General features: G+C 43.7%; 1 protein-coding gene across 1 annotated transcript in view; it reads left to right on the top strand.

The window, feature by feature from the left end:
• STAG1 (stromal antigen 1) overlaps nucleotides 1–19340 on the top strand; it is a 2620144-nt gene that overhangs the window by 1035129 nt on the left and 1565675 nt on the right. The window contains exon 9 of the mRNA XM_044070350.1: nucleotides 3824–3903. Within this exon, the coding sequence (XP_043926285.1) occupies nucleotides 3824–3903 (80 nt within the window). The remainder of the gene's footprint in view (nucleotides 1–3823; nucleotides 3904–19340) is intronic.

The following is a 19340-nucleotide window of genomic DNA, read 5'->3' on the forward strand; positions in this document are numbered from 1 at the left end:
CAAGGAATTCTCTCATCTACGTTTGGTCCCTGGGACTTCTATATGCATTTCCACCCATTACCCTGATTCCAAAATTTCTGCAGAAAGCCAAAGCCTTGGGAAGGACTGTAGTTCTGATAGCCCGTTATTGGCATCGACAGATTTGGTTTCCTTTCCTTCAACTCTACCAACTAGAGGAACCTTGTATTCTGGACCAAGTTCTAGATCTGCGGACACATTCGTCAGGGGCTCTTATCCTTCACTTCACTACCTCAAATTGACAGCTTGGCTGCTCAGATTTCCAACATAGCCAGGTCCCACAACCTTTCCTTGGAAGTGCAGCATATCCTTGGATTTTCACACAAGGCCTCAACCAGAAAGTTATACGTCAGCAAGTGGAAGAGGTTGGCTTTGTGGGTTTCTCAAAATAATATTGAACAGTATGTCACCCCAATTGCTAGCATATTAGAGTTCTTGACTAAACTTTTTAATGAAGGTGCTGCAGCAGCTACCATATGTGTACAATTGGCTGCAATTTCTAATTTTTACCTTGGATCAGAAGGCTCAAATCTTATGTCTCACAGGTTATGGAGAGCCTTCTTAAAAGAAACCGTACATATTAGACCACCAGTTAGAGAACCTTTCACTCCCTGGAAACCAAATTTTGTTCTATCTAGAATTATTCTTCCTGCTTTTGAGCCTGCATCTTCCTGCCAACTAAAATTTCTGTCTTGGAAAACCATTTTCTTGGTGGTGATTATGTCATCACTCAGGGTGTCTGAACTGCAGGCGTTATCCATTAAACCCCCCATACTTGATTTTTCAACTTGAGAGTATCACTCCGAACTAATCCATCCTTTCTTCCAAAGGTATGTTCAGAGGCTAATTTAAATCGAATAGTTGAAATTCCAACTTTCTTCAGTAGCCATTCCAACAAGTTGGAGTATATGTTGCATAAACTTGATGTACACAGACAGCTCAGGTTTTATTTAGATAGAACCAAAGAATTTAGAAAATCAGAACAACTTTTTGTCTCTCATTCAGATATCAGGAAATGGCAACTTGTGTCAAAAGTCACTTCGAAATGGTTAACAGATTGTATAAAATTCACATATTCTTCTGTGAATCAACCGCTAGAACATAAAGTGAAGGTGCACTCCACAAGGGATGTTTCTACTACAGCTTACATGGCTAGACTGCTGTTAGACACAGTTTGTGCAGCTGCCACTTGGTCAGAACCACATACCTTCATTACAATTTACAAAGTAGATAAGGCCTCCAGGAACAGGGCTTCCTTTGGTTCCACTGTCCTCAGGAATATACTCCCGTGAGCCACCCAGGATAAATGGTCCTTGGGATGCACCCATTTGAAGGAATGAACGGCAAGATTGAACAACTTCACTTAAGTTATGGACTCACCATAACATTCCATGTGAGTTGTTTATCTCACCTTCATTCTTACATTTCCCTCCCTCCTACCCCCTCCAGGCTTCTAGAAGAATGAGTAAGAGATTTGAGGTCTGTTGGGCCCTTTGTATAGGATTTATTACTCTGGCTGGGGTTATTCTCTTGTCATTTATGTTGTATGTAGTGGGGACAGCAAACTAGATCTGAGGTGAGGCAGAGAGCATCATGGGATAGGGGCTTGGCCTCGAGCTACTCGAAAACCTCGAGCTTGTGGAAGTGGCAGACTCTGGCGCCGAGGAATCGGCTCCGAACCCATTTTTAAGAATGAAGGTGAGATGAACAACTCACATGGAACGTTATGGTGAGTACATAACTTCTTTTTTTCCCTACGTGCTCTGTCCTCTAATTCTATTATTTTTTAAACATCTTTTGTGCAGTTTCATATTCATCTAGCCTTTTCTTCATTTTGCCCTCTGAGTATTGCAGTTTTATCACCTCATCTGAATATCTGTTTAAAGCTTATTCCATTTTTTTCTAGCCTTTTGTTGTTTAAGTTGATATACTCCATCAGAGTTTCATTTATTTTAATCAGATCTGTGTACAGTTGTCTTATACATTCCCCTAGGTTACTGGAAGTCCTATCTGAAGCTTGCACTGCTTTTTTCTGAACGGCTGCTGTACTTTTCCCAGTCAGTGTTTTTTTCCTCACCTTTTTTGTAGCTGATTTTCCTACGGGTCCTCTTTTCTTTTTTCCTGCCATCCAGGCATTGCATTTGCTTTCCAGTTACTGAAATTTATCTAGAACTAGAAGATCCCACTGGCTTTATCTGCTAAGTTTCTGTTTTCACACTGGGAGAGCTAGAATTAAGCTGTTACTCCGTGTGCAGCCATCTTGGAAGTCCTGAGCTAGCCGGCTTCTTAAGTTGGAATTTAATTCCAGCTCACAGACAAACTGAATTGATCAATACTGTAGGGACTTTTTTTAAACAGTGGTAAGACCAAAATTGCAGCTGTTTGCAACACACTTCAGCACTCAACTCCAATCCTTTTATTTCCTCACTCTTTACTATTTGGTTTGGAATGCAGGTGGATTTTTTACTCCCTGCACTCAGACCTTTCCTGTATGCCTTTCCATGATTTCTGGTGATTCAGAAGGCACTGCTTGAGGCCAAAACAGTACAAGGTAAGCCTCATGCTAATAACAGTCTATCTTGGCTGAGACATTCCAAGTTTTTGTTTTTCAATTAACTTGGCTACTCTTCCTCCAAGGCTGTCGTCTCCATACAAGAAGTTACTGATAAAATAAGACAAGGTGTTAAGTCATTAGCTAACGACACTTAATATATAAGCTAAGGAATTCAGTTTAATTCTCAACAGCATTTCTTTTCCACCCAGTCCTCAGTTTGATAAAGAAATCTAGAAGTCAGAATATATGGAAACCATGCCCAGAGAAAGGCCTAGATCATTTAAACTATCCTACCCCAAGATTATTGAACTACCTTAAATCATTTGTTCAAGTTGCATTTGGTTTGTCATCCAACTGTCAAGTTGCATATTTGTGCAGTTTCTGCATCTGTTTCACACTGTCCACATGCAGTAACAAACCCATTAGTTAAGTCTTTCCTAAAGGGTATCCTTCAGTTAACTGTCACCCGCTTAGAACTTAACTTTTGTGTAGTTAAAAGTTGACCTTGTCTCCCTTTGAACCAGGAGATACAAGTCATATAAGGTACCTCTCTTGGAAAGACTTTTTTTTGTAGTTGTTCTTGGTTTAGGAGAAGAATTTGAGTTAAAAGCCTTTGTGCAGGCCATTTTTCAGTGTTGAAAATAACAGTAGCCCCCTGAGGAGTGGTCACTCAAACAGTAATGTGTAACCCCCCTCTTATCCTTCTAGTGGAGTTTTATCAAGTTCTTAGCAGTTTTATCACTGAGTTGCTATGATAACTTGGCTTCACTAGATATGTGGTGTGCTACTTATTGCCGACACATTTCACTGTGAAGACACTACACAAAGAACAGAAGAACATGAATGACAGTGCTGCATTCATACGAGTGTCTCACTCACCTATGTAGGTAAATTCTAAGGTAGACATGTGACCAACATTGCTTATCTTATGGATGGGTTACTCAGCTGTTAGGAAATTAGTCTAGGTAAAGAAAAGAACAGATAAAACAAGAATGTAGTTTGTAACTTTTGCAGTTACCTCTCCTTGAAGATTTGCTGTCATGGTGAATATCTTACACAATTGAGCTTTGCTGGTTTATTAAATATATTCATAGACTAGTTTCATTGTTCAGTTAGTTGCTTGTAACTTTGAAGAGAGGTGTGCTTTTTGTACGGAAAACATTGTTCCGTCAGCATGTTGCTAGCACAGTTTCCTGGGATTTGCATTTATTTTGACTTTGCTGTCTCTCTCTGTCTCTTCCCTCCTACCAGGACCGTATTGTGTCTATGACACTAGATAAAGAATATGATGTAGCTGTGGAAGCTATTCGATTGGTTACGTTGATTCTTCAGTGAGTAATTTGCATCCAGTACTAGTGTGTATGCATGCTTATTTAATTAAATGCTAAATGCATGAGCACTATAACAAAGCCAAATTAAAAGAGAAACAAAAAGTCAGAAAGACAAAGCCAGGATATTTTCTGAAATTTGCCTTCGGATAATGTTAAATATTTTTATTCTCAGTTAATATATTTAGTGTGCTGACAGAATGTAATTTGTTATGTAATAGGTACTGTGGCGTCAATTTACATTTTTAATGTTTGATAAGTAGAGTAATATGAGCGTAAACGTTAATTTCTACAAAGTAGGAATAATGCTTTTCAGTTTGGTTATTGTATCTCATTGCTTTTACCTTCATCCCCTCACCTTTTAGCATTGTTTTTTTTCTTTCTCAGTTGTATTTAATCATCTTAAATGCATTTTTTTCCTTTACTTTTTTTATTTTCTTTCCCATTTTCTTTACCCAAGTAGAGTGGATGATGCAGGTGAATTACCTCCCTTTAGTGAGACTGCTTTTCTGATGTTTTATGTAACTTGTCTAGATGAGTAGCTTAACAGGTCCAAGTCTGCAGAGATACTTGGTGATAAATCTCTTGACAAGCACTTAGGTTCCTGTGTCGCTGTCCATTGTTTAGCTCTGACATCTTGCAGGTGCTAGGAAGACTCGTGTAGCTTCAATACAACATCCAGTCCTGTCATGTGCACTGTTACTCTTGAGATTGTCCAGGAAAATTTTTAGTTACGTGTAAGACGTTTAAAAAGCAGCAGCATTATCATTCATTGAGACATGAGATTACAGGTGCTTATTCAGCTCGGGAGAAGATTCTTGTTGTTGTCAAAAAAATGTGTATGCATATGTATATTTGTATAGATCTATAGCTCTGTATTTGTGTGTGTGTATGTATCTACAGATATATATATATATCTATATCTGTATATATCTATATATATATCGATATATATATATATATATATATCGATATATCTATATATATCGATATATCTGTATATATCTATATATATATATATATATATCTATATATATATATATATCTATATATATATATATATATATCTATATATATATATATATATATATATCTATCTATATATATATATATATATATCTATATCTATATATATCTATATATATATCTATATATATATATATATATATGTGTGTGTGTGTGTGTGTGTGTGTCTGTATATAAAGATATACATATACACATCCCTTCTCAGCAATTATACCCGTTTACCAGACAATGTCCTCCTTTTTAAGTTGGAAGAGAGTGAGGGGGATGCTTCAGATTTTGGAGTGGGGACAGCTTGGGTTTCAGTTCTACTTCAGTCACACCCACACCCAAACACCCTTGCTTCAGAAGAATATGATGAAGTTAATGCCAAGAACCCAAACCTAGGAATCATACATAATCCCCGCAGGCCACCTTGACTGTTGGGTTATCCACTTTAGCAGGTTATCTAATGCTTGAAGTGCTTCAGCTGCCTTTGTTCAGTTTAGTGTTTAAGCTCCTCCCTTCACCACAATGCATCTCTTTCCTCAGCCCTTCAGGTCTCATTTTTCAATTTCAGCTACAAATGCAGGTCTCCAGGTCTCCTCGTAAAAGTTAACATACAAGTCAGTCTCTCTCTGGTTTTTCATAATGAGTTTGTTTCACTTCTCTTCTGTAAAAATAACCTGTGCTCTGAAAAGAAAAAAAAAATACACATCTTCTTTCTCACTTCCCAGATTAGCCTGAGGTCTAATCTTTCTGATCACCCCCCTCTATTTGTTTAGTGTTACTCTCCTATTTATATTTTTTTAGATGTTCGACTTTTTAGTGTGTGTTTATTGATGTTCTGTAGTCCTATCACCTTCATTCTTGCATCGGCTCCGACTCAGCCTGTTTGCAAGCTGGAAGACTTCTGGTTGGCACGTGGCTAGTTCGGTATCCCATGGCGCACCAGTACAATCCCAGATCTCGTTTGCCGCGTCGACGAGTTCAGTATTGCTTCTCTTTGACTCTGGCTAAGTGATTGCATTTATTTCCACTTTTACAAAATTTCTTGGCTCTGTTTAGTTTAGAATAGTTTAATATAGTTAAAATTGTTACTGTTTATAGTAATCAGTTAGTGTAGTAGTTAGAGTTGATAGCTTTTACTTGCGCCAATTTGCAATTTTTTGCCTTTGGCCCTTTCTTACTTAGTTGGTATCCTGTGTACTGGTTTTTCATAGATTAGTAATGTAAGCGCCTTTTGTGCACTGTTATACTGTGTGTGTTAAAAGATGGCTAGAGTTTTTGGCGGTTTTCCGCTTGTTAATTAGGCTAGTTCATCATCTTGTTAGCATTGTTGGATTGCTATTATTAACAGAACTACGTTCTGTTTGTGCTTGGCATAAGCCTAATTTTTTGCGTATTCATGCTCATTACTGTGTTTACTGTTGAGTGTGTGATAATTTCTAACTTTCTGGTCTGTTTCAGTTAGAAGACCTTATCTCTTCCTTGCCCAGGCTAGGCCTGTGTAAATTAGAGGACCTAGTCCTCGTGGTGCATTTCCTTTCCTGCAGAACTAGGCCCATTTAAATTAGAGGACCTAGTCCTCCTCCTTCCTTTTTCTCTGTGTGCGTGTGTCCTCTACTGCAGAATGTCTAAAGAGAGTAAGGTCATAAGCCATCTGGCTTTAAGAAATGTATTAAGTGCTCTCAAAAAATGTCTATAATGGATGGTCACGGTAACTTTGTTTACTGTTTAGGGGCCATTCATTTACAGGAGACCTGTTTATTTTGCCATGCGTTTAGTCCTAGGGTGTTGCAGGAAAGGAAGAACAAGCTCATCATAAAATGTCTTCTTAAACCTTCCTTTGAGGAAGATTTGTCTAGTTCCTCATCATCTTCTAAATCCAAGGGAAAGTCAAAATCTTCTAAGAGGGCCCTCCTCGGCACCGGCTGGCATCTCAGAGCCACCTATTAAAGTTTCGAAAGCAGAAGAGTCCACTGTCTCATCGGCTCCACAGACCTCTTGGCTGACTGAGAGCGGTATTGTTATTGCAGGGTTTCTTCCACGTATTTCGGATCCGACCGCTGAGACTATTGAGACTGTTTCTCGGAGCCAGTCTATGGACCCTCTACCAGCCTCCTTGTTATTGAAGCCTCCTGTACCTCCGAGATCCTGATCTCCTACTTATGTCATCCAGGTCTTCCAGGAGTTTTTCAGAAGATGTGGAGAGGGCAGTGCCAAGACTTTTGAAATCATCTGCTTTGCCTAAATTGTTGTTGGCTCCGACCCAGTTGGTTCCAGAGCCACTCTAGTCCGTTCAACCCTCTGTTATCATTCCTCCTCCGAGCCATGCTGGTCTTTCGGGGCCGGAGTGCTTGGTACCACTGGTGGAACCTTGGGCTCCAGCTCCCCTTGTAGCTGTTTCGGAGCCGAGTTCTGCTTCGAAACGGCGCCATCCGTAGTGTCTAGGGGCTGAAGCTCTCCGGTCGGCCCCGACAGGGATGCTTGGAACCAAACTTCTTTGGTTCCGAGTCTTCCTCTTGGTGCATCTGCTAGTGTGAGTTTGGACTCTACGTCTATCTCGGAGCCAATGGCATCCTCTGTCTCCTCAGAGCCAGGGAGGTCCTTGGAGCCGTAGAGGTTGGCATTCGAGATGATGAGGAGTGTGCTGTCCCGATAGTCAGCTCCTACCAGAGGTACCGGCACTCTTCCCCCTAAAGCACCTACTTCTGTCTCAGCTCCTACTCCCTCCAGCGGCAGCAGAGACCCTCAGCCTCAGGAGCCTCTGGCTGGTGGTCCCCACTCTTCCGAGACCTCCCCGGAATATCCTGAGGAGCCCCCCACAGAACAGGACTTGTAAGAGGAAGCATGTAGACTCCCAGGATGAGTGTTTGACATCTGACACTGACCTCCAGGAGTCGGAAGGGTCCCCCATGTCGTCCTCTGATGATGTCTCCTTCGTAGACATCCTGGAGATCCTTAAACAGAGGTGCGGCTGGCCTACTGTCACCCCTTCTGATGAGGAGTCTGTATACCTGAAGGCTTTCGGGTCTCAACCTTCTGCCTCTTGGGTGTCTCTACCCTTCGACGAACTGATGGATTTAGTTAGTCGAAAGGTGTGGGATACTCCTGATGCCGTGGAGCCAGTCCCCAGGAGACCAAACAAGTTCCTTTCTCCTCCTCCAGGAAAATACTTTTTATCTAAAGGTGTGCCTGTAGATGCCATGGTGGTGGCGGCAGCCACTAAGAAGGAGCTAGCTGAGATGACTTCTGTTCATCTGCCGAATAAGGAGTCTCGAACGATGGACAGATACGGGAAGCCTATCTTTTATTCAGCAGCATTTACCCTTAGATCGCTGAATTACCTTACTCGCTTTACGAGGCTTCAAAGAGATCTCCTTAAAGAGATGAGACTCTTTACAAGGTACATGTTCTGAGGGAATCCCTGACAAGGTTTCTGCCTAGTTGTCCACCTTGAACTCTGTTGTCAACTCTTCCATACGGCTTATTTTGTATGCGGCTGATGGAGCGAGTAGAGCAGTGGGTTCAGGAATTTCCCTAAAGCGTCATTCCTGGATGCGTTTGTGTAACTTTGCAGAACCATTTAAGTCTACCTTTACCAATGCCCCCTTCGATGGTTCCTCATTGTTTGGATCCAAGGTAAAGGACACGCACCCTGTGCGAGCAAGAAGGAAAAACACACTGTGCCGTGGGAATACATTTTACCGTTCCCTCTAGACCATACCCTAATGGTCAGAGGTGCGGTAAGATGTGGTTCAAGAAGTCCCAGAGGTTTTTCCAGGAGGCACAGGATGACTCCTTCAGAGGCAAAGGAGGATGAGGAAATGGTAGACATTGCCCTAGAGGCAAGGGGCGGTCTGCAAAACCAGGGAGGTCGCGATTCCTTTCGGGGCCGGCCTTACCAGCGCTCCTGATGTGGGGCCCGACTGTGCTTCTGTGGAGCCAGTCAGGGGTCGCATTTCTTTGTATCCAGAAGCCTAAGTATCACTCAAGACAAGTGGGTACAAAGAATTATTACCAGAGGTTATGTCATACCCTTTTCTCTTCCACCTTTTGTTCCCAAGAAGATCCCAGATGTTCCACCCAATCACAGGGATCAGGCAACTGTGGAGGTCAACAAGTTGCTGTCAGAAAGAGTCATCCAAACCGTCCCAGCAGACCAAATAGGATCCAGAACTTAACTCCAGATTCTTTTTAGTGTCAAAACGTACAGGGGACTGGAGGCCCATTCTGGACCTCAGCAGATTGAACGAATCAGTAAAGAAAGACAAGTTCCGGATAGTAACACTGCAGTCTATACTCCCGTTGTCAGGGAAAGACAATTGGATGTGCTAAATAGATCTGCAAGACACCTACTACCACATAAAAATGGACAGGGCGTCAAGGAGTCATCTACGCTTCCGGCTGGGAGCCAGTCACTACCATTTCCGTGCTCTGCCCTTTGGGATCACCACAGCCCCCAGGGTGTTGACCAAATATATGGCAGTAGTGACAGCTCACCTGAGACATTGAGGATTCCAGGTGTTTCCGTATTTGGGCGACTGGCTCCTGACCGCCCCCACCAGGCATCTATTCCTTCAGAGCAGGGACGCTACTATTCATCTTTGTGCCCAACTGGGAATCTCTATCTATCTGTGATTTTTATAGGCGCAGAGATAGACACAGTAAAACATGGTGGCATGTCTTCCTGCCGAAAGGGCACAGAACTTGGTTCTTCAAATTCAGCATCTTCTCCCCTTACGAAGGGTCAAAGCCAAGATTATTCTGCAGCTCCTAGGGACCATGGCTTCCACCATACTATTAGTGTCACTAGCCAGGTTACACATGCGAATTCTTTAGTGGCTTCTGTCGTCCTAATGGTCCTTTCTGCACCTTCCATTATCCCACCACATTCTGCTGACAGAATCTTGCAAGAAGGACCTCCTTTGGTGGACATTACCCAATCAACTGACCACGGGCGCTTCATTTGTTCCTCGCCAACCCATTGCCACTGATGCCCCACAGATTAGTGGGGGGGCATTATCTAGGCAGTACTGTCCAAGGCACATGGCAAGATCATGAGGCTCACCTGCATATCAACGTTCTAGAGATGAGGGCGGTGCTTCTGGCGTTGCAAGCACTTCACGACCTTCTTCCTCTGGGGACTATTGCAATACAGTCAGACAACATGTCAGTAGTATGGTACATCAACAAACAGGGCAGAACCAGATCTTACCCAGTCTGTCGAAAGGCCATGAGCATTTGGAAATGGGCGATATCTTCCCAGCGTTTTCTGGCGGCGGCGCACATTCCAGGGACGACCAACATGATAGCCGACAAGCTCAGCCAGGCAATCCTGATGCCTCACGAGTGGTCTCTGAAACAGGAAACAGTGGAACAGATTTTCCGCAGATGGGGACAGCCTTGCTGCAATCTCTTTGCCAGCCCAATCATTGCCAAATGCAGCAGCTACTTTTCCCTCATCACCTCTCCAGGGGAGTCTCAGAGAGACGCACTTGTTCACGATTGGTCCCTGGGTCTTCTGTATGGTTTTCATCCCTTTCTTCTCATTCCCAAGGTTAAGAAAGCGAAACGGCTGGGAAGCAAACTGATCCTCATTGCTCCTTACTGTCCTCATCAGGTTTGGTTCCCCTTCCTCTGGCCTCTTCTCCTGGACAGTTCTTGGATTCTGGATCCAGTTCCAGACCTGTTGACACACGTCAGGTTTGCTTCACCCCTCCTTACACACCCTCAATTTGACAGCGTGTCTGCTCCAGTTCCATCCCTAGTCAGGCTTCATGACTTCTTGCCTTCCTTGACTCATATCCTTGCGTCTTCTCATAAACCTTGCACTAGGAGACTATATTCCAGTAAATGGAGAAGATTTTCTCTTTGGGCGGAGAAAATGGATGTTGACCCCTACACTGCCTCCATTACAGTGGTTTTGGAATTCCTTTCTGAGCTTTTTCACCAAGGATCTGTGGCTGCCACTATCAGAGTTCAATTGGCAGCGATTTCAAATTTTCATCTAGGTTTTACAGATTCTAACTTGATGTCTCATAAGCTGTGCAAAACCTTCCTTAAACGTGCCACTTTAAGACCACCTGTTCGAGAACCTGTCACCTCATGGGATTTAAATATTGCATTATCTAAATTAACATCTCCGCCCTTTGAGCCTTCTCATTCATCCTCTCTGAAATTTTTGTCTTGGAAGACGTTTTTGGTGGCTATTACTTCAGCTATATGGATGTTAGAGTTGCAAACATTGTCTGTTAGACCACCTTATCTGATTTTTCACAAAGACAGGGTGTCCCTTCGTACTAATCCTTCCTTTGTCCCCAAGGTCTGCTCCCATGCCACGTTGAATCAATCCATAGAACTTCCGGTTTTCTTTCCAAATCACCCCAACGCAGCTGAGTACAGTTTTCACCAGCTGGATGTCCAGAGACAATTACGTTTTTATTTGCACCGGACTAAAGACATCAGAAAATCGGATCAATTCATTTCCTTTTCCGAATCCAGGTTGGGCTTACCAGTTTCCAAAGTAACTCTCTCTAATTGGATTTCTAGCTGTATAGCTTATGTTTACAATTCTGAGGGTAGACCTTTACCATTTAAAATCAAGGCTCATTCTACCAGATCTCAGTCTACCTCTCCAGCCGTTCAAGCCAGGGTTCCACTTGATAATATTTGTGCAGCAGCTACGTGGGCTACCCTTCACACTTTTATTACCTATTACAAATTGGATGTAACCTCCAGGGGTGTAGAGCATCTTTTGGTTCCATGGTACTCCGGAGTATTTTTCCTTGAGCCACCCGAGAATAAGGCGCTAGGGACACTGTCCCATATGTAAGAATGAAGGTGAGCTAGAACTATAGAAAATAAAAAAGTTATGTATTCACTATAATGTTCCATATTTTTAGTCCATCTCACCCTTCAGTCTTACGAACCCGCCCTCCTGCCCCCATCCTGGAAGTACCTGGAGACAGAAAAATGTTAATTTCATTATATATGGAGACCTTTTAGTATTGGCTTCTTTCTGTATGTTGTTATTTCTTGTAGTCAGCAGCAAACAAGATCTGGGGATTGTACTGGTGCACCATGGGATACCTACCTAGCCACGAGCCAACCAGAAGTCTTCCAGCTTGTAAATAGGCTGAGTCGGAGCCGAGGATCGGCTCCAATCCCATATGTAAGAATGAAGGGTGTGATGGATTACAAACATGGAATGTTATGGTGAGTGCACAACTTCTTTTTTATATTACTCAGCATTATTAAAATTGGACAAGATCCCATTGTGTCCTTTATTAAGAGTCAGGTCTGTTCCATTTGTAAAGTTGCATCAGACTCTGTCAACACCACTCCCCTTGGTGCTGAGTGGGTCTCTGTGCTGGATCTTCAACACCAACTCTTCGGATTTGTCTTCGATGCCAACTCGCTCAGTGTCTGAGACTTCAGAGGAAGTGTCATTGCAGTTCTCTCTACTGTAGCTGACTGGCCGTCGGTGTCGGGGAGTCTCTTGGATTTCATGCCAGTGGTGGTTTCCTTAAGGCCATCAAGTTCTGTGATAATCACCTTCCACTAGTGCAGAAAGGGGATGCAGCCTTTGTCTAGGCTCCTCCTGTTAATACTGGTTTCTCCTTGAGCTCTTGACTCCCAATCCTCAACCCAAAGGACAGAGCAGCACTAAGTACATAGAACCCTCTCTTCAGCAAGGAGCCTAAGACACTGCTGGATTTTCTGAGATCCCCCCACCCCCACCCCAGAAAGTGTGTGTCAAAGGAGGCACTTAGATTCACCATGCAGAATCTCTTTTCCCTGACATGAACTACAGTGAAAAGGAATGTTCCATAGTGTCCCCTCTTGAAGCTCCAAGATTTGGTGAGAGTTTAGAGTTGATATGTCAGATTGGGTAAGAGCTCCTCCAACAGCATGATTGGCTTGATGATGGAGAGGGCATAACTGGAACCCTGTTGTCACTGACTGCATGTTACACAAGGCTGATAAATTTTGCTTCTACCCAATGACAGACCCTATTGGAGCCAGGGCCCCCCTCCCCCCGTGGATGCTGCTGCTGTGTAGTAGTTGCCACTAAGAGAGAATTTTCATAATAAAGCCTCAGTCCATCCCCCTGAAAAGGAATCTAGGAAGACGAGCCAAATAGGAAAGTGTGTCTGTGTTTCAAGAACCTTTTCTGTTTGGACACTTTACCTGACGCACATGATGAGGTTACAGAGAAAAAGGGTGGAATAAACATTAGACTGACTGAGAAGACCTCCAACCCCGCACACTCTGAAGCAGAGTCCCAGGTAGCTGTCATTCTACCCATTCCCGATCTTTCCTTGAGACTTCTACACAATTTTGCAGATGGGACAGCAAACACTGGCATTACTGTGCATCAGTACATCTGGCTGTGTCTGACTTTGTGGACAACTTTATGGCATCTTTTGCACACCCTCTTATGATAAGAAACTCACTATTTAGTCCCAAAGTAAAGGAAGAGGTTTTGAAAAGTGAACAAGACAACAAAACTTTCTTTTTTGAGCCTTTTTGCTCCCTTCCTTCATCCTTACTGCTTCTACTCTGGAGGCCCATGCCCATCGTAACATCTGCTAGCCTCTCACTATATTCCTGGACTTACTGCAGTATGAGCCGGGACTGGTATATATCTTAAGGGCATCCTGGCGGGTTTCAATGTCCAACTTTAGCTGGGGGGGGCTGCTCCTTAATGAGCTACCCATTACTCCTCTTCCCTATCCACCCCCCCCCCCCTTGAAGATGCATGGTCATGTCTGGGGGAGCAGGTGTTCAGTGAGGCTGTACGGTGCACTGCCCCACTTTCCTTGGCAGCAGTTCAGTCAGGTCCACCACCATGTCCTCTTAACAGTAAATCTGATGGCATTTTCATTCTTTCTCGACTTATGGGTTTTGGATCTTATCCTCTGATACAACTTGGCCAATTTCTACAGATTCTTGTATCTGACTCTCAAGCTTCTCCCTTTAGCCATAATGCCCCTTACTTGCCAGATTGCCTCAGATCTTATTTGCTACTCTAATGATTAGGTTGGGATTGCGTTCTTTCAAGTTCTAGGGTGTCATGTTAGGTATTGGGAATAAAAGATGGAACGTATTTTTCTTCTATTTCCTATTTATATCTATTTAGCCTTCCTCCTTTTACTATTTCTTTACTTTCAGGATACCGTTTAGGTAGTTTTTTGTACCATTGTTGGTACCAGGCCTTCTTTCTGTACCTTTTGAGGTATTCTTTCTACCATTCTTGGTAGATGATCTTTATTTTGCTTTCTTCCATCTTCCTTCCTAAAAAAACTTCTTTGTATGCAATAACTTTGAGTTTCTCTTTTCTGTTTGTTTACTGTTATTGACTTGTTGGTGTGGCAGACAGGCCTACTGGCTTTAAAAAGTGGACTTCCTGTGGCAGTAAGATACCCAATTCTGATGTCCACAGGGAGTGCATATGTTTATGCATATATTGTTTAGGCCCTTCTCATTTGCAGGTGCTCTGTGAGATCTGTGCTGGCTTTACTTTGAGGGCAGTCGGTGACAGGCGGAATAAGTCGGCTGTGAAGAGCTGTTTGCCAGCTGCTTCTACTTCTGGGGCTCAACCCCCCCCCCCCCAAAAAAAAAAAAGAAAAGGTCATCAGATCCCAGGGAGCACAGAAAGTGCTCTCGTACGTGGTCTCATACACCTCCTCAGAGTTTGGAGCTGCCCTCCAAAGTCAAAGTGTCTGTTCAGACAACCTGTACAGTTGTCTCCTCAGATCCCGAGTTATCGATTTTCTCTGGAGCCTGTCTCCCCTACACTTGGGTCTCCATTTTTACAGGTGACTCCTAGGAAGCATCCTGCCATTCTTCTACAGCTTCCTCACTCAGCTCCTCCTGAAGTCTTTCCGAGGCAGATGTGGACAGGATGATGGGGGAATTCCTCAGAGTACAAATCCAGATATGGTTATTGCTGTCTGTCTCCCATTGGATCTGAGAGGCTTCAGCCACCTTTACACCCCATAGTAACTCCTTCTATCTGACTCATAGTTTTAGAGCCATCAGATCCGAGGTACCACCTTCTTCAGATCTCTCATTTTCCCTGACCCATTCAGTGCCGATCTCAACTGATCAGGACAAGTCTCAGAGCCAAAGTGTTGGTGCCAGATCTGGGGGATTGACTTTGAGACCAAGATTTTCGGAGCTGTCACTTCCCCTCAGAGCCTCTGCTCTGGACAGCTCGAGTCCTGACCCCTTCCTCGGAGGGGAGATCAAAGAGAGGGTGGAGTACTGGCTTTGCCAAGAGCTACGGCTCTGGTGAGCTTGTTTTCTACTTCTACTGGGCACAGTACCTTTGAGGAAGTAGAGAGGGTTTTCTCCCATCCCAAGGAATCTACTCTCACTTCCTCTGATCCTATACCTGTTCCCTCCAACAGATTTGAGCTTTTAAGTCTCATCACCCTTCTTCACAAGGACAGCCAAGCCAGTAAGGGATTTCAGACGGTTCCTGTTCAGGAAATCCCCTTCTCTTCCGATACCTCTCCAGACCATCCCACTGAAGAGGTCCACTGGAAGAGAATGTGCAAGGGGAGGCTCTTAGATTCCCGTTGTGAAACTTTGACCAAGGACACTGATTTTGATGAGGGAGATGGGTTCCCAACATCCCCAACTGAGGATGTCTCCTCCTGAGACATTTTAGATATCCTGTGCAAAAAAGATGATTGAGCCTCCTAAAGCCCTTCCCAAAAGGGTTCGGTGCTCCTGGAAGCCTCCGGCTTTGGCCCGTCTAGGTCTTGGATTACAACCCCAACCCCCGGAAGATGACCTTGTAGACCTTTTCTTCCACCAGGTGTGGAAGGAACTGGACACTGTGGCACCTATCCCCTTTGACCAGACAAGATTCTAGGAGCCCCCAAAGACAGGTAGTTTTGGAGTAAGGGAATCCCTGTGGATGCTAGGGTGGTGGTTGTGGCAGCCACCAAAAAGGAACAGAGTTCCTCTGTCACCCTTCTAATAGAGACCCTAAGGCATTAGACAGATTTGGAAAGCTCGTTTGCGCTTCGGCGACCTTCACCTTGTGATCACTTAACTACCTGGCACATTTTACTAGATTACAGAAGGACTTGATCAAGGAACTCTCTCAGGCTACTCCAGGTCTGTGTCTGCAGAGGAAGAGAGAACTTTTGACAACTGGCCCCCATACAATCTATATCCAGCTCGTCCATGAGGTTAATAGCTCATGCTGCTGAAGGTTCCTTATCGGCTACTGGTTCTGGCATAGCCATCAGGAGATATGCCTGGATAAGGTTTAGTGATTTTGTAGAGACCTTGGAATAGTCTTTCATTAGTGCTCTTTTTGATGGATCATCCCTCTTTCAACTCCCAGTTAAAAGGCAGTTTCTTGCAGTGAGCAAGGTGGAAAGACCTTGTTTGCTGTTGGACTGCATATGTTCTTCATGTTTCACTGTTGCAGTCATTACATTTGGGTAATCTGCTGGCAGGTTGCCCTCAGTCGGCCTGAATAACAAAGTCTTGGGTCCTGCGTCGGTTGCTGTCTCCTCTTCCATGACGTCAGGTCGTCAGGGGTATAAAACATGCAGCCGACGCCATTTTAATCGGTCTTTCTTGCCGCGCGGTGCCTGAAGCAGAAGCAGTTCGCAAGTGCCGGTTGGCAGACTCCTGAAATTTTCGTTTTCGAGTTTCAGAACCGAAGTCTTCAAACTAAAGCTAAGTACCCCGTTGGGGAAAAGTTTTCTTGCTCCTTACCAATGTCAGTAAGAGTTAATAATTGCATTACTTGTGGGAAGCAAATACCTGATAAGGATTTTTATTTGTACTGTCTTCCTTGCCTAGGCCATGATCACAACATGCCTTGCTGTCAGTTTTGTGCTAAATTTAACCAATGCACTATTGAGCGTCTATATCTTTGCTTGTAAATATTTTGGTTCAAGATTTAACTACCCTGAATTGTCGTCGGTTAGCAATCCGACTACCGGAGTTCACAAAAAATGCAAGGAAAAAGACAGACCATCGAGGTCCAAAACCGACGATGAAGCTTCTCCTAAGCTAGTCGCTGGTACCCAGTGAGGCACTTTCGCAGCCCCTGATACCCGCTACTTTTGAGTCGCAGGCCTCTGCCGAGACCCATTTGGAGTCCGGTATGCCGCGAGATTCGCAAAGTATTGAACCCACGGATGTCTTTCCCTTGGATGGGTCCGGAGCCGCTGAGCAGGCACCGGCTTCTGAGGGTGTTTTCAGGCCTCAACATTTTTATATTAAACACACGCCATCATCAAAAACAAGGTCAAAAACAACTTATATGTCTAAAAACCTGATGCATGAGCCACATGCTCAGGCCCGTATGCCTAAAAAACAAATTATCAAAATGGCTGAGGATTGAATTACCTTGATCTGGGGTTCCAATCCCCCCCCCGCTAAGAGGCCTAGGCAAAGCACTGATTATGAATCTTCAGATAAGGTTTCCATTTCTTCTGATTCCTCTTCTGATCAGGAATTTTCTGTTCCACCTTATGAGGATTCTGATGCAGAGGAATACATCCCATCTGCATCTCCTCCTGAGGATTACTCTTTTGGAGAGACTTTGCATGCTTTAAGGGAACATTTTCACTTGGAGAGTAAGGACTTCTCAATCAAAAAATAGGCTTAGAGATTTCTTTCTTCTTCCTCAGCATAGGCCTCTGGCAATACCTCCTGTTTTAGGCATTGTTGTTGATGTGTTTTTGGAATCAAGCATGGCTCCTGATTCCCTGCCTCTGGCTCCTAGTAAGCCAGACAGATATTACAGAGTTCCTGACTCCAACAAATTTATTTTCAAAAACCCTGCTGCTGATCCTGAGACTATTTCTCAGGGTCCCAAGAGTGTTAAGCCTTCTACAGCCACAAATCCTACCCCTTCTGACAGAGATTCCAGGGCGCTGGATAGATGGGGTAAGAAGGTTTATACGTCTGCAACCTTGGCAATCAGGGCTTTAAACTGCCAGTTTCATATGCTTAAATATCAACAACATGTTATGGGCTTACTGAAACAGAAAATTATGTTGATTTCTGATTTTGTGGAAAATAGAGTTACAGGATTTATTGCATTCAGCAGAACAGGTTGGAAAGCATACTTTGCAATGTGGTTTTGATTCCTTGGAGGCCTCTTGTAGGGCCGCCGTTACTGGATCTGTGATAAGAAGGCATGCCTGGCTCAAGGAGCAAAATCTACCTGATCATGTTAAAGCTAAATTGTTGGATGCCCCCTTGCAGCATGATACTCTGGTAATAAGGCAGAAGAGGTTTTAAAGAAAATGGAAGACAAAGCTAAATCTATGCAAACTGTAAAAGATTTCTTGCAAATGCAGCCACCTAGGTTTAGTAGGCACTGGCCTACTAAAAATTGGTCCTTTCCTGTGTCCAACAGAGCCACTCAGGGCAAACCCAGGCGCTCAAAAGGCTCCAGATATCAGTCACAGGGATCTTACAGGTCAAAGCAGTGGGGTGTGTCCACCTCCAAATCTTGGAGGTAACAAAGCACAACCCTACACTAAGCAGTCTTAATGACTTTCCTCTACAATCTCCAAGCACTTATCTTTTGGCAGCCCCCTTGGGGGGGGGGGGGGGGGGGACTAGCACTTCATGCTCAAAGTTGGCAGTTAATTACCCAGGACAAGTGGGTATTAAACATAGTATTCCAGGGGTACAGATTTAATTTCCATACTTTGACAATTCCAAATGGATGGCTGGATTTGCCACAAAACCAGTGGGCAGAGGCCCAGAAACAAGTCATGTCCCTCATGGATATGGGGGCTATTCATCCGGTACCAGAAAAGGAAAAAGGACAAGGATTTTATTCAAGACTTTTCCTGGTACCCAGAAAAGACAATTCATGGCGTCCAATACTGGACTTATCGATTCTGAACACTTCCCTGGGCATTGCAAAATTCAGAATGTTGACTTTACAACAGCTGCTGCCTATGCTAGGCAAGAATGCTTGGTTAGCAACTCTAGACTTAAGAGGCATACCTGTATATCCCAATAAGGGAATCTTGCAGAAGATACCTCCGCTTCAAAGCAGGTTTTTTGCATTACCAATTCTCTGCACTGCCCTTTGTCTTATCTACTGCGCCCAGGGTCTTTGCAAAGTGCCTGGCACCAGTAATTGCATTCTACAGACAAAGAAACATTCAAATTTATCCTTATCTGGACGATTGTCTCATTCAGGCAGAGGGCAAGGGCAAACTACTTCCAGCATCTGGCATTTGTAAAAAGGATTCTAGCATGCATAAGGGTACACCATAAACGAAAAGAAATCACAACTGGTACCCACTCAAATAATTAGATTCCTGGGTGCAAGCTTGAATACAACTGCCCAGATGGCTTACCTCACGCCAGACAAACCAATACAATTGACAACATACTTCAAACAAATGGTAACAAAAACCCAGTTATCT

The sequence above is a fragment of the Protopterus annectens genome, chromosome 4.part1, assembly GCF_019279795.1.
Source record: "Protopterus annectens isolate FY-2018-M chromosome 4.part1, PAN1.0, whole genome shotgun sequence".
NCBI classification, from domain to species: Eukaryota; Metazoa; Chordata; order Ceratodontiformes; family Protopteridae; genus Protopterus; species Protopterus annectens.